The following is a 16,178-nucleotide window of genomic DNA, read 5'->3' as shown; positions in this document are numbered from 1 at the left end:
GTTGGAAATGTTCATAGAGTTGGCTAATTTATATTCACTTTCTACTGTATATAGATTTCTAATATTTTCAGTTCTGTATCATTTAAGCTTCATTTGAGTAAATTTACTAAATATTTCCAAAAAAAAAAAAAGAAACTATCCTACAAGGCTATATTAATAAAAATAACATGGGCCTGGCCCTGACCAGTTTGGCTCAGGGGATAGAGCGTTGGCCTGCGGACTGAAAGGTCCTAGGCTCGATTCCGGTCAAGGGCATGTACCTGGGTTGCGGGCACATCCCCAGTAGGGGGTGTGCAGGAGGCAGCTGATCGATGTTTCTCTCTCATCAATGTTTCTAACTCTCTATCCCTGTCCCTTCCTCTCTGTAAAAAATCAATAAAATATATTTAAAAAAAAAATAACATGGGCCTGGCTGGCATGGCTCAGTGGTTGAGCATCAACCTAGGAACCAGGAGGTCACGGTTCAATTCCAGTCAGGGCACATGCCTGGGTTCCAGCTTGATCCCCAGTGTGGGGCATGCAGGAGGCAGTCAATCAATGATTCTCTCTCATCATTGATGCATCTATCTCTCTCGTCCTCTCCTTTCCTCTCTGAAATCAATAAGAATATATTTTTTAAATAATAATAATAAGTACAAGAGAATATTTTTTTTAAAAAGACTTAAATGTTAGACTCAAAACCATAAAAATTCTAGAAGAAAACATAGGCAGTAAAGTCTTGGACATTTCTCAGAGTGATATTTTTTCTGATATATTGCCTCAAGCAATGAAAAAATAAATAAATAAATAAACAAACAAACAAATGGGACTACATCAAATTAAAAAGGTTTTGTGCAGAAAAGAAAACCATGCACAAAATGAAAAGACAACCCACTGGCCCTAACCGGTTTGGCTCAGTGGATAGAGAGTCGGCCTGCAGACTGAAGGGTCCCAGGTTTGATTCCGGTCAAGGGCATGTACCTTGGTTGTGGGCACATCCCCAGTAGGGGGTGTGCAAGAGGCAGCTGATCGATGTTTCTCTCTCATCGATGTTTTTAACTCTCTATCCCTCTCCCTTCCTCTCTGTAAAAGATCAATAAAATACATTTTTTAAAAAAAAGACAACCCACTGAAGGAGAACATATTTGCCCATACATCTGATAAGGGATTAATATCCAAAATTTATAAAGAACTTATGAAAATCAATACCAAAAAACAATCAAATTAAGAAATGGGCAGGCCAAAACCGGTTTGGCTCAGTGGATAGAGCGTCGGCCTGCGGACTGAAAGGTCCCAGGTTCGATTCCGGTCAAGGGCATGTACCTTGGTGGCGGGCACATCCCCAGTGGGAGATGTGCAGGAGGCAGCTGATTGATGTTTCTCTCTCATCGATGTTTCTAACTCTCTATCTCTCTCCCTTCCTCTCTGCAAAAAATCAATAAAATATATTTATTAAAAAAAAAGAAATGGGCAGATGGAGAAACCAAGATGGCGGCATAGATAAACACCGGAAATTGCTGCCTCCCACAAAAAATTCAAAAATACAACTAAAAGACAAAATGGACATCATCCAGAACTACAGGAAGGCTGGCTGAGTGGAAATTCTACAACTAGAAGAGAAAAGCACACTGAGACTCAGAGAAGCTGCGGAGGTGGAGTGCAGAGGTACGGAGGCGCACGCGGCAAGGGCTAGCGACTGAGGATGCAGCTGTCTTTTTGAATCGGGAGGGAGTCACAAGCCCCCGACTGCTCTGAACTCCAGTTCCGGTTGAGTCTCTGGAGACCCAGACTCGTGAGGGGAGAGACTGGACGGTCTGGCAGCGGGCAGAACTCGGAACTCAAGGGCAGCTTTCCCTCAGAGGTGCTTGCAGCAATTACCGGGACACTGAGACTCGGGGCCCCTTAGGGCAGGGCTGAGGATCAGCCATAGCTGCTTGCTCTGCCCTGCTGATCCCCTGAGACCCCGCCCCACCCAGGCTGCGGCAGAGGCTTTTGCATATGAAAGGCCTGGCCTTTTACAATCTGAAAATTACCTAACAAACTGCAGCTGGGCCAGACAGACCCAGAACTTCCAAGAGAAGGCCCAAGGCCCCACAGCAGCTTGCATTGCTTCACAGCTGGGCCTCATTTGGGCACCTCCAAACCCCAAACAAGGAAGGGGAATCTGCAGATCTCTTCGTAGCTCCTGCTGGGTAGCCTCAGGCAGAGGCTAAATTAGCACCTCCTTAGATCCAAGAACCAGTGTACCATCCAGATTACAACTCCTCAGATCCATAAGGGACACACTCAGGGGGCAGACGCAGTGAGCACTAAAGCCCCACTGAAGCAAGTCTTGCCCCATAAGGGTGCCTTCAGCACAGAAATTCTCCCACTGTAGACACAGCTGATTCTCACAGCCAATTGGCCTGGAGGTCAATTCCTCCCAGTGATACCTACAACAATCAAGGCTTAACTACAACAAGACTGTGCACAAAGCTCACAAAGGGGTGCACCAAGAGTGTCCACCTCAGGTAATTGGGGAGGCTGAGCCACTGGGCCCTATAGGACACCTAGCACACAAAGCCACTCTACCAACACAGGGAAGCATAAAAAATGCGGAGACAAAGAAACAGGACACACATGACAGAAATGGAGAAAAGCAAACTACTGGATATAGAGTTCAAAACCACACTTTTAAGGTTTTTCAAGAACCTTCTAGAAACTGCCGATAAACTTAATGAGACCCTCAAGAAATCTAGTGAGACCCTCGAGGTTGTGATAAAGGACCAACTAGAAATTAAGCATACACTGACTGAAATAAAGGATATTATGCAGAGTTCCAACAGTAGACTAGAGGATCACAAGAATCAAGTCAAAGATTTGAAATACGAAGAAGCAAAAAACACCCAACCGGAAAAGCAAAATGAAAAAAGAATCCAAAAATATGAAGATAGTGTAAGGAGCCTCTGGGACAACTTCAAGCGCACCAACATCAGAATTATAGGGGTGCCAGAAGAAGAGAGAGAGCAAGATATTGAAAACCTATTTGAAGAAATAATGACAGAAAACTTCCCCTACCTGGTGAAAGAAATAGACTTACAAGTCCAGGAAGCGCAGAGAACCCCAAACAAAAGGAATCCAAAGAGGACCACACCAAGACACATCATAATTAAAATGCCAAGAGCAAAAGACAAAGAGAGAATCTTAAAAGCAGCAAGAGAAAGACAGTCAGTTACCTACAAGTGAGTACCCATACGACTGTCAGCTGATTTCTCAACAGAAACTTTGCAGGCCAGAAGAGAGTGGCAAGTAATATTCAAAGTGATGAATGCCAAGAACCTACAACCTAGATTACTTTACCCAGCAAAGCTATCATTCAGAATTGAAGATCAGATAAAGAGCTTCACAGATAAGGAAAAGCTAAAGGAGTTCATCACCACCAAATCACTATTATATGAAATGCTGAAAGGTATCCTTTAAGAAGAGGAAGAAGAAGAAAACGGTAAAGATACAAATTATGAACAACAAATACACATCTATCAACAAGTGAATCTAAAAATCAAGTGAATAAATAATCTGATGAACAGAATAAACTGGTGATTATAATAGAATCAGGGGCAGAGAAAGGGAGTGGACTGACTATTCTTGGGGGGGGAAAGGGTGTGGGAGATGCGGGAAGAGACTGGACAATAATCGTGTACCTATGGATGAGGACAGTGGGTGGGGAGTGAGGGCGGAGGGTCGGGTGGGAACTAGGTGGAGGGGAGCTATGGGAGGAAAAAAGAGGAACAACTGTAATAATCTGAACAATAAATATTTAATTTTTTTTAAAAAAAGAAATGGGCAAAGGACCTGAATAGACAATTCTCCAAAAAGGACACACATGGCCAATAGACATATGCAAAGATGCTCAATGTCACTAATCATCAAAGAGATGCAAATTAAAACCACAATGCAAATTAAAACCTCACACTTATCTGAATGGCTAACATCAATAAATCAACAAACAAGAGTTGGTGAGGATGTGGAGAAAAGGGAACCCTTGTGTACTGCTGGTGGGAATTCAGAATGGAAAACAGTATGGAGTTTCCTCAAAAAATAAAAATGGAACTACCTTTTGACCCAGCCATTCCCCTTCTGGGTATATAGCCAAAGAAACCCAGAGCACTAATTTAAAAGAATATATGAACACCTATTTCACTGTAGCATTATTTACAATAGCCAAAATATGGAAGCACCCCAAGTACCCATCAATAGATGAGTGGATAAAAAAGCTAGAGTACATATATACAATGGAATATTACTCAGCCATAAAAAAGAACAAAATCTTACCATTTGCAACAGCATGGATAGACATAGAGGGCATTGTACTAAGTAAAATAAATCAGTCAGAGAAAGAAAAACACTTTATAGATTCCACATAGTTCCACATATATACTTCCATACATATGGAATCTAAAGAACAAAATAAATAAACAAACAAAATTGAAACAGACTCATAGACACAGAACAGACTGATGGTTGCCAGAGGGGAGAGGATTCAGGGTGCTGGGTGAAAAGAGTGAAACAGGATTAAGAAGTACAAAGTAATCATTACAAAATAGTCATGGACGTAAAGCACAGCATAGGGAACATAGGCAATAATATTTTAATAACTATGTACGGTGCCAGGTAGGTACCTGAAATATCAGGTTGGCCACTTTGTAAAGGATACGATTGTCTGACCCTATGCTGTACATCTGAAACTAATATAAAAGAATACTGAATGTAAACTGCAATTGAAAAATTAACAAAAAGATAATAAATAAATAAAATAAAAAGTAGAAGAGTAACATTGCACTTTTACCATTTTACTACCATGTAACTTTGATAACAATTTCATATAGACTACTGCTTATTAAATCATAACTATTACTTATTTTATTTAAATGGATTGAGCATTCAAAAACTTAGTATCAGGAATATATAACACAGGTACCCAGGTAGAACCTCCTTATCCTGTTAGGTATGCAAATTGGTCCTGAGTTTAGGTTCCAGGCTTGTTTCTACCTGCCTTAAATGTAAGGTCCCCAGCCTGCTGAGCAATAAAATCTCCAACAGCAATGCATTCTTCATCTGTTGCCTGCCGCTGAGATTCATTTTCCTGTTTCTCTTCCTCTTCCTCTTCCTCTTCTGTTTCTTCTTCCTCCCCACTACTTTCTTCACTTTCTTCTTTGTCATCATCGTTGTCTTCTTCATCTTCTTCAGCAAAATCATTATCTTCCTCTCTTTCGGTAAATGCCTCAATTCTGCAAAAAAATAATTCTATGACAAGGATCACTTGAAATAGTACAGGTGAAGTATGAGTGTAACTTCTCTACATAGAAGAACTGGCCATATTTGAAACTAGCAAATAAAGAAAATAAGGAAAAAGCACGGCTAATGGTTTCTACCATCCAGCTAGGAATATGGGACTTGAGGGGCTGCGTGGTGAAGGAGTTATATAGCAGGAAGGCAAGTGACAGGGAGAGCATGCGCGGGACTAGAGGCCAAGAGACGTGCACTCTGGTCCTGGACTCATCTACCCAGCAAACTGCTTGAGCATCAGCACACAGTGCTTAGAGCACGGACTCCGAGTTTAAATTCTGGCTCTACTCCTGCTTGCTGAGGAATAACTGTGATTTACAGGCAGTAAGTCATAAGCTCCTCATTCCTCATTGATAAAGTGGAGATAATAACAGCTTGCTTCATGAGTTACCGACTCGCAGTGTTTGGAACAGCGCCTGCCCACAGCACGCTTGTAATAAAGGTCAGCGCTGACGACGCTGGTCCGTGTCAGACACAGTGGCTACACAGGTGAGCCAGACTCAATTCTCCGTCCCCAAGGGGCATCTAGAAAATGGATAATTACTCCAGAGCTCAATAGGTACTAGCCTGGAGACACACGGGATGCTAAGGAAACACAAGAGGGACACCTAACCTAGACCGCATGGCTGCGGATCAGGAAACACTCAGAAATAGGTCTTGAGAGATGAGTTGGAGTTAATCAGGTAAAAGGAAGTAGCAAGGAGGGGGAGGAAGGGAGAAAGGAGGCTCAAGATCAGGGAACCTCAAGTAGGTCACTAATGCAGGACAGGCTTGGAGAAATGCGAGAGGTGAGGCTGCGAAGAGGTGAGCAGAAGGCATCCAGGTGAGCATCATGCAAAGATGTAAAGTCCCTAAGATGAAGTGAGAGTAGGGCAGGATCTGCTCCGAACTTTAGAAAGATGGCTACACATGGGGGACAGACTGGAGGAAGGGCTAAAGGAAAGATGGCTGTGAAGAGTGACACAGGGCCACAGTATGGACTAAGAAAAAAGCATTAGGGAGGAAGAGAAAGACATTTTGGAAAGATGTGAAGGAGGTAAAATGGAAGGTGAGGGAAGGGAGAGGAGTTCAAATAATACTGGCTGGGATAAGTCACTAAATCTCTGAGCGTTACTTATTCATTCAACATTCAGCAAAGTCATCAAATGTTTACAGGACACCTACAGCGTGACAGACACTGTGTGCTTGGGAGACTCCTACAGCTCACGTTGTAGAAGCTTACCTTTAAAGTGGTCGTGTTTAGGATTCCCTATTATTGTTTATGTTGGTTTTTTAAGCTACTTCTTTACCTTATTTGATAGTGATTACTCTAGGTTTTACAATATGCATCCCTAACTTATCATAGTCTAACCTGAATTAATATTACATTTCACCCAAAATGAAAGACCTTTAAGATGATATCATCCCATGTGCCCTGCCGGCCCTTTTAGCTACTCCTGTGCCTCTGTTGTCACATATTGACTTCTGCATAGAGTTGATCCTTACTACTTGCAGATTCCGTATTTGTAAATTCACCTACTTGCTAAAATGTATCTGGTAACCCCCAATCAACACTTGCAGTGCTTCTGTGTTCTTGCACAGATGAGTGCAAAGCAGCAAAAAAATTCAAGTTGCCCGATGCACACGCTCACAGCAGAGATTGAACAAGGCGACACCCTGCCTTCTCTTTTCGGCTCTTGGACTGAAAACAAGTGTCCTTTTTACAGTCTATTTAGTACCAGGAATTTCGCATTTTTGTGCTTTTTGTTGGCAATTCTGTCATTTAAAGTGGCCCCAAACATACTGCTGAAGTGCTGTGTAGTATTCATATGAAGACTGCAGCAGAAAGTGTCAGGTCCCATGGGAGGGGGAAAGAAGGGAAGTCACAATTTTGCCCTCAGGTGATTTATCATCTAGTTGGGGAACAAAGTCGAGATCTGAAAAGCTAAATAAACAGATGTGTGAAAATGTACGAAAATAAAGATGCTGCCTTTAATGTCAATGTTCGTATGTAAAAAAAAAATTATTTGGATCATCTGCTTGCATACGCTCTCCTTTCATAACTATTCTTTGAAAGCTGAAGGCACAAACATGCCCTGCTTCCTGCTGGAGGGCGGTAACAGCCTTTGCAAAGTGGAAGGAACCTGATGGTCTAAACAAGCCCAATTTGTGGGAAGCAGAAAGGAACACATCAACTATTCCGAGTCCTCCAAGGCTGTTCCCTTATCTTTATGCTGTATCCTGGGAAAATGCTAAGGATGGAGGTGCAAGGACTCTAGAACTCCCACCGATTTCCAGTCCTGAGAAGGACAAAGTAGCTGGTACTGAACTTAACCCTCAAACCAGAAACAGCTCTAAAATCTGGACAAACACACAACACGGCTGTCTGACGTCACTGAACATCCACCAAGCAGGACTGGGGTCTTCTGCATGACTCCTGGGCTCTCACACTGTCTACTGTGCCCTGTGACCAGTGTCCACTGACTCTCCTGCTACGGCCACTTGTGTATAGCTGTACTGTCGTGTCTGTATCCTGAGTGAAACATTAAAACTGGTGGCCTCACATCTGAAAGAAGGAAGGGAAGCGGCATACTCAGTTCTACTTTCTCTACTTATGGACACGGCAAGTTCCTGCAGTTGGTGCGTCAGGTTGTCCAAGAGACTGAGCTCCTCCTCCTTTTTCTGATGATAGTTCCCAACAGGTGCGGGTTCATCGGCCTGGAGAGAACATGAGTCCATTTCACTGAAAAATGTATTTGTTTTCTATTGTATTTACTTTTAAAAAAAGACAACTCCTATATGTGCTAGAAGACAAAGTAAATAGCAGTATGAAACTAGGCCTCCGTTAGGCAAATAAGATGAAAAGAAATGTAGATGGTTAGAATGTAAACCAAACGAAAAATTAAATTACTTGCTTCTTGTTGTGTTCCCTTCTAGGTCCTGCAGACGCTCTGCAGTGGGAAGGGCTACCTCCCAGGCAGATGGCTCTGTCATAAAGGTGGGCCCCTCCCAAGTGCCCCCTCCTGGGCAGTGAGCCGGGAAAGCTGCTCCACCTCTGGAGCCTGTTTCCACATCTGGGAAACGCGTCCGCAGGTTCCCAAATGGAGAGTCAGTCTGCATGGAAACATCTGTGAGACAGATGTTCTGGGATATGAGTGTCTGTAATACTTACTTTGCTTAACTTTTGAAGAGCATTTTTATTTTCGTCGATTGCCTGTTTTAATTGGATACACCTAAAATTTTAAAAAGAGAGAAAAATATATTGATTTTTCTATTGTCAAAACCAAAAAGTTATTCTATAAAGTCATACATAAGACTTTAAGCAGACAAGGCAGTTAGTGATTATATGGCTTATGTTTAAAAATACACATGTAGCCCGCTGGTGTGGCTCAGTGGTTGAATGTTGATCCATCAACCAGGAGATCCCGTTTCAGGCTCAATCCCGGGGGCGGGGGGGGGCAAGGGGGGGGAGCAAACAGGAGGCAATCGATGATTCTCTCTTATCATTGATGTTTCTATCTCTCCCTCTCCCTTCCTCTCTCTGAAACCATTAATAATATTTTTTAAACTGTAGAAAACCTTATGTGAATAGGCAAATATGTCATAAATATTTTAAATAAATAAATAAAAATACACATGTAAATAAAATGCACATGTAAATGCTTTTCCACCCATTAGCCTGGCATCCTCACAGCCCAGCTCTGAGGCACACAGATATGAAAACCAAAGCTCAGAAAGCTAAGTGGCCCCGGGCTTCAGGGTCCTGCCTCTAAAATAAGGACAGCACCGGACTTGGAAATGCTTCTCCACCTACCCTAAAGCCCACAAGCCTAGGACCCAGCCAAGAGGACACTAAGAATGAGGATACGGCTAACAGCTAGAGTGCACCAAGCGGGAAGCTAAACAGTTTACAGGCAGCGCCTCATTCAACCCTCAGAGCCACCCGCCCTCCAGATGGAGAAAGTGAGGTTCTACAAGGCGAGCACAGCCCGTCAATGGGAGAGTAACCACATGGAGGCAGAGCCGAGGACCCCACAGCGGCCTCTTCCCATCACAGTGCTTGTCCCCTTGCATGACCGGGTTCGGTTCCGGTCAAGGGCATGTACCTTGGTTGCGGGCACATCCCCAGTAGGGGGAGTGCAGGAGGCAGCTGAAGGCAGCTGATCGATGTTTCTCTCTCATCGATGTTTCTAGCTCTCTATCCCTCTCCCTTCCTCTCTGTAAAAAATCAATAAAATAAAATAAAATAAAATAAAATAAAATAAAATAAAAAAATAAATAAATGAATTCGGCAATGTAGCAGGATACAAAATTAATGCCAAGAAATCTATGGCATGGCAAGAAATATTCAAAGTGATGAATGCCAAGAACCTAAAACCAAGATTACTTTATCCAGCAAAGCTATCATTCAGAATTGAAGGTCAGATAAAGAGCTTCACAAATAAGGAAAAGCTAAAGGAGTTCATCACTACCAAAACAGTATTATATGAAATGCTGAAAGGTATCCTTTAAGAAGAGGAAGAAGAAGAAAAAGGTAAAGATACAAATTATGAACAACAAATACACATCTATCAACAAGTGAATCTAAAAATCAAGTGAATAAATAATCTGATGAACAGAATAAACTGGTGATTATAATAGAATCAGGGGCATAGAAAGGGAGTGGACTGACTATTCTTGGGGAGGAAAGGGGTGTGGGGGATGCGGGTAGAGACTGGACAAAAATCATGCACCTATGGATGAGTACAGTGTGGGGGGGGGTGAGGGCGGAGGGGGGGTGGGAACAGGGTGGAGGGGAGCTATGGGGGAGAAAAAAAGGAACAACTGTAATAATCTGAACAATAAAGATTTAATTTTAAAAAAAAGAAATCTATGGCATTTCTTTACACCAATAGAGAACTTACAGAAAGTGAGACTAAAGAAGCAATCCCATTTACCATAGCACCAAAAAAATTAAGATACCTAGGAATAAATTTAACTAAGGAGGTAAAAGACTTATATGCGAAAAACTACAGGACACTGAAAAAAGAGATAGAGTAAGACATAAACAGATGGAAGAACATACCGTGTTCATGGATTGGTAGAATCAACATCATCAAAATGTCCATATTACCCAAAGCAATCTATCGATTCAATGCAATCCCCATTAAATTACCAATGGCATATTTCACAGATCTAGAACGAACGCTCCAAAAATTCATCTGGAATAAAAAAAGACCTCGAATAGCTGCAGCAATCCTGAGAAAGAAGAACAAAGTAGGTGGGATCTTAATACCAGATATCAAGCTGTATTACAAACCCACTGTTCTTAAAACAGCATGGTCCTGGCACAAGAACAGACATATAGATCAATGGAATAGAATAGAGAACCCAGAAATCGACCCAAACCACTATGCCCAATTAATATTCGACAAAGGAGGCAAGAGCATACAATGGAGTCAAGACAGTCTCTTCCATAAATGGTGTTGGGAAAACTGGACAGATACATGCAAAAAGATGAAACTAGACCACCAACTCACACCATACACAAAAATAAACTCAAAATGGATAAAAGACTTAAACGTAAGACGGGAAACCATAAAAATACTAGAGGAATCCACAGGCAGCAAAATTGCAAACATATGCTGAAGGAATTTCTTCTCTGATACTGCTCCTAGGGCAATGGAAACTAAAGAGAAAATAAACAAATGGGACTACATCAAAATAAAAAGCTTTTGCACAGCAAAGGAAACCATCAACAAAACAACAAGAAGGCCCACTGCGTGGGAGAACATATTTGCCAATGATATCACCGATAAGGGTTTAATCTCCAACATTTATAGGGAATTCATACAACTTAACAAAAGGAAGATAAACAATCCAATCAAAAAATGGGCAACGGACCTAAATAGACACTTTTTGAAAGAGGACATACATAAGGATGAGAGACATATGAGAACATGCTCAAAGTCACTAATCATCTGAGAGATGCAAATCAAAACAACAGTGAGGTACCGTCTCACACCTGTCAGAATGGCTATCATCTACAAATCAACAAACAACAAGTGCTGGAGAGGATGTGGAGAAAAAGGAACACTCGTGCACTGCTGGTGGGAATGCAGACTCGTGCAGCCACTGTGGAAAACAGTATGGAGTTTCCTCAAAAACTAAAAATGGAACTCCCATTTGACCCTGTGATCCCACTTCTAGGAATATATCCCAAGAAAACAGAAACACCAATCAGAAAGGATATATGCACCCCTATGTTCATAGCAGCACAATTCACCATAGCTAAGATTTGGAAACAGCCTAAGTGCCCATCAGCAGATGAGTGGATTAAAAATCTGTGGTACAGCCCTAACCAGTTTGGCTCAGTGGATAGAGCGTCGGCCTGTGGACTGAAGGGTCCCGGGCTCGATTCCGGTCAAGGGCATGTATCTTGGTTGCGGGCACATCCCCAGTAGGGGATGTGCAGGAGGCGACTCATTGATGTTTCTCTCTCATCCATGTTTCTGACTCTCTATGCCTCTCCCTTCCTCTCTGTAAAAAAATCAATAAAGTATATTTTAAAAAAATAAAAAATAAAAAACTATGGTACATCTACACAATGGAATACTACGCTGCGGTAAAAAAGAAGGAACTCTTGCCATTTGCAACAGCATGGATGGAACTGGAGAGCATTATGCTAAGTTAAATTAGCCAGTCAGAGAAAGATAAATACCACATGATCTCACTCATTTGTGGAATATAGAGAACAACATAGACTGATGAACAGGGACAGATCCAAAGACAGAGAAACAGCGATCAGAATATCAATCCCCAGAGGGAAAGTAGGGGAGGGTGGGGGTAAGGGGAAGAGATCAAGCAAAGGACTTGTATGCATGCATATAAGCCAAACCAATGGACATGGACAACAGGAGGATGAGAACATGAGTGGGGGGTGGGGGGAGGTTGGGGGTTAATGGGGGGATGAGGACACATTTATAATACCTTAACCAATAAAGAAATTTAAAAAAAATAAATCCCCTTAGACACTTTAAAATTCATATAAACTTAATTTTGCTTTTAAGCACTTTGAATGCCTGACTTCAGTAAGTTTTTCCAGTGATTCTAGTGAATCATTTAAACTAGTAGAATGAATCTCTAATGTTCTTCTGAATGTTATAAATTCTTTAAATACCCCAAACACACAGATTATCTTTTTTTAAAATATATTTTATTGATTTTTTACAGAGAGGAAGAGAGAGGGATAGAGAGTTAGAAACATCAATGAGAAAGAAACATCGATCAGCTGCCACTTGCACACCTCCTACTGGGGATGTGCCCGCGACCAAGGTACATGCCCTTGGCCGGAATCGAACCTGGGACCTTTCAGTCCGCAGGCTGACGCTCTATCCCCTGAGCCAAACCGGTTAGGGCCACACAGAGTATCTTAATGATGTCCTAAACAATACAAAAGTACTAATAATCTAATTCAATTTAGTCCATTATGACTATATAATTTTAAACTCTATTTTATTTTAAACTTTTCCAGGGATTAAAAAAAAAAATGTCAAAACAAAACAGAAACACTTATCCACCAAGAGAACATTTTTCCCACCTTAAGGAAGCTGGAATTGTTAATAGAGATTTCTGACCAGGTCACAGACCTGGGCCTACACAGGCCAAGGACCTCCCACAATCCTGCCTCAGCCACCACGTTCACTCAGCAGTTTCTAGAGCTGCTGTCACAACAGCAAGCCCACCACCTTCAGGTTTAGGTGGTTTCTCCTAGATCCAAGTGAGGCCACCATGTAATTCCTCCACTGGGTTCAAATAGGCCAAAGCCCGAGCCTCCATGGCAACTTCAGCAACATTCTTCCTCTCCCTTCACTGAACCCTGCGTTTCTCAGCAAACTTAAGGTATTTTTATTGCCCTTTCACTCTAATGTCTCAGAGCAAAGTAATGTTAAAGAAGTTAAAGAACCACTGTGAACCTCAATTTTCTCCTGGTGTATTGTGAGAATTAATCAGGAATAGTTTTCAGAGTGTGGACCACACTGCTTGGTACATGCAGAGTACAAAATAAATTAAGTTACCTCTTTTTAAGATTTGTAATTCTCAATTTAATCTTATCATTCCAATATTTAGACCTGATAGATCTAGATAATTGCAAGAAATCTTTTTAAACACATTTTGAAAAATTTCATTGTTACCTCAATATTTCTCATTATCAGTTTTTTTCATTGTACTAATAAAAACAGAAAGAAATAATTCGATAAACAGTTTCAATTCTGTAAACACAGCTCATTGCAATGCAAGTACAGTTCTTGGAAAGCTTATAACATTGAGTATGCTTTACCTTTGGTAAATATCTCGCCTTTTACTGGTTTCTAGAGTTCCTTTCAATTGACTCTCAGAAAGCAAACCATCAACCTATAACAAAAAGAAATTTTAAAATATCAACTTCTTAAATACCATGTAACCTTAGGAAATAAAAGTTTAATCTTTTCGCCAATATTTTAGGATGAACACATACAACAAAGTGGAAAGCACTGTATAGTGAACTCCCACCAGCTGGATTCCACCACTGACAATTTACTATACTTATTCTTATTTGACCCATCTATTCACCAGTCTCATTTATGAATTTCGAAGTAAACTGCAATCACCAATGCATTTCCCCTTAAATAATGCACCATGGTATCACTAACTAGAGTTCAATAATTGGTGTAAAATGTACATACAAAATGCACAAATCTTATACATTTGTATACACCTGTGTAACCCAAACCCCATCAAAGTACAGAAAAGCACCTTCACCCCAGGACATGCCCAGGAAGTATGTGCTCTTTTGTGTAATCCTTTTACACAGCGTGTTTCTGAGATGCTGCCATGCTGTTTGTGGTGTGTATCATTAGTTTGTTCCTTCTTATTGCTGAGTAGTATGCACTGTCTGGATATATCACATGTTTGTTTATCCTCATTCTTATAGCTGACACCGTGACTTCGTATTTTCCAAACACATGTAACTTTGCCAAAGTACCCACAAAAGAGCCACCTACTTCTGTTGGATTCTTTTCTATAAATGATGCGAAGACAAAGTGGGTGGAGAAAGAGAGAAGTTGACTAGCTTCTTCTCTACTCGTGCTATTTTGCATCTTGTCTGAGGCATGAACGAGCTGCGCTCTTGTTCCCTGGACACCACGTGGGAAATCTGTTCCACTTTTTGCTTTAGGCGTCCTCTATAGAGACAGGGAAGAAGGAGCTCACACTATCCAAGAACCTTTCCCATTCAGGATACCAAAGGCTCCTGAGCTAATTCTTTTCCAGGTTGTACAATCCTTGTTAATAGTTTGTTTTGTTTTAATAACAATTTTTGTTATTCTCCCTAAATCGCACTAAATTATAATTAGATACAGAATCATATTACATATCTAGACAAAGCTCAGCTTAAGTTCATGCCTCATCAAGTTTTATTTTAATTTCTACCAGAAGAGTATTTTGTGTTTGTTGTACCACTACAATTCCAATAGGGTCACTTAAGAAATATTTATCCACCTAGCTGGTTTGGCTCAGTTGACAGAGTGTCGGCCTGTGGACGGAAGGGTCCTGGGTTCGATTCCAGTCAAGGGCATATGCCCAGGTTGTAGGCTTGAGCCCCAGTAGTGGGTTATGGAGGAGGCAGCCTATCAATGATTCAATCTCATCATTGATGTTTCTATCTCTTATTCTCCCTCTCCCTTCCTCTCTGAAATCAATAAAAATATATTTTAAAAAAAGAAATATGTATCCATCAAATCTTTAATACTTTTAAATGAGTGTCCAAAAGTAGATAAAACATGAACATTCAGTAAATCTCTTGTCTGCCACAGATAACAAAATAATTTTATTTAGTGGAAACAACACTTGCCAATAGATCAAATGAAAAATAAGAAGTAAAATTAGCAAAGTTAAATAGGAATTTAAGGAAATAATCCACATTTTATTTTTTAAGTAATATACATCTGGTATTCAAATCATAAAAATATCAAAATGTATGGAAACATAATCATCATCAGCATGCTACATAACCATCCTAGCATGTTTCTGTCTATCTTTGCTGCATATACAGGGTATCCCCAAAAAATGTATACACACTTTAACAGCTGATAGCTCAGTTTTAAAAATAAAATGTATTTTAGCAGAAACCGGTTTGGCTCAGTGGATAGAGCGTCGGCCTGCAGACTGAAAGGTCCCAGGTTCGATTCCGGTCAAGGGCATGTACCTGGGGTGTGGGCACATCCCCAGTAGGAGATGTGCAGGAGGCAGCTGATCGATGTTTCTCTCTCATCGATGTTTCTAACTCTCTATCTCTCTCCCTTCCTCTCTGTAAAAAAATCAATAAAATATATTTTTTAAAAATAATAATGTTCAAGAGCCCTGACCAGTGTGGCTGTTATTTGAGCATCCTGTGGGCCAGAAGGTCGCAGGTTCAATTCCTGGTCAGGGCACATGCTTAGGTTGTAGATGTGATCCTCGGTCAGGGTGCGCACTGGAGGCAACCAATCAGTGATGGTTTTTTTCTTTCTTTTTTCCTTCTCTCTCTCTCTCCCCCACCTCACTCCTTCTCCCTGTCTAAAATCAATAAAAACACTTAAAAAATAAATAAGTGTTCGAGATATCTTTCCTTTGCAACTACTTATCTCTGAAGTTAACTTTTCTCATGTATATTAGTTACTTGTATTTCTTCTTTAGTTTAAGTCTTTGCTCACTGACTAGCCCTATTTCGCTTAAGTTCACGGGAAGCAATAGCGGCTTCCATGGAGGAAGCAGGGGGGACGGGGGGGGGGGGGGGGGGAAGGGGGGGAAGGGGAAAAAGGGCTAAAGGCAGGAAAAAGGGATTGGGGTCAAAAGTGGAAGGGTGAAAAAGGGCCCCGGTAAAAAGGTAAAACCGA

At 41.2% G+C, this 16,178-nt stretch overlaps 1 protein-coding gene across 1 annotated transcript in view; it reads right to left on the bottom strand.

Moving 5' to 3' along the window:
• Positions 1-16,178, bottom strand: part of NPHP1 (nephrocystin 1) — an 89,688-nt gene that overhangs the window by 73,079 nt on the left and 431 nt on the right. The window contains exons 2-4 of the mRNA XM_023744132.1: positions 8,195-8,306; positions 7,877-8,001; positions 5,012-5,246 (exon numbers count right to left, since the gene is read on the bottom strand). Coding sequence (XP_023599900.1) covers positions 5,012-5,246; positions 7,877-8,001; positions 8,195-8,306 — 472 coding nt within the window. The remainder of the gene's footprint in view (positions 1-5,011; positions 5,247-7,876; positions 8,002-8,194; positions 8,307-16,178) is intronic.

Source organism: Myotis lucifugus, unplaced genomic scaffold (genome assembly GCF_000147115.1).
Source record: "Myotis lucifugus unplaced genomic scaffold, Myoluc2.0 scaffold_430, whole genome shotgun sequence".
In the NCBI taxonomy this organism is placed as follows: Eukaryota; Metazoa; Chordata; class Mammalia; order Chiroptera; family Vespertilionidae; genus Myotis; species Myotis lucifugus.
This window is presented reverse-complemented; position numbering and strand designations above follow the sequence as displayed.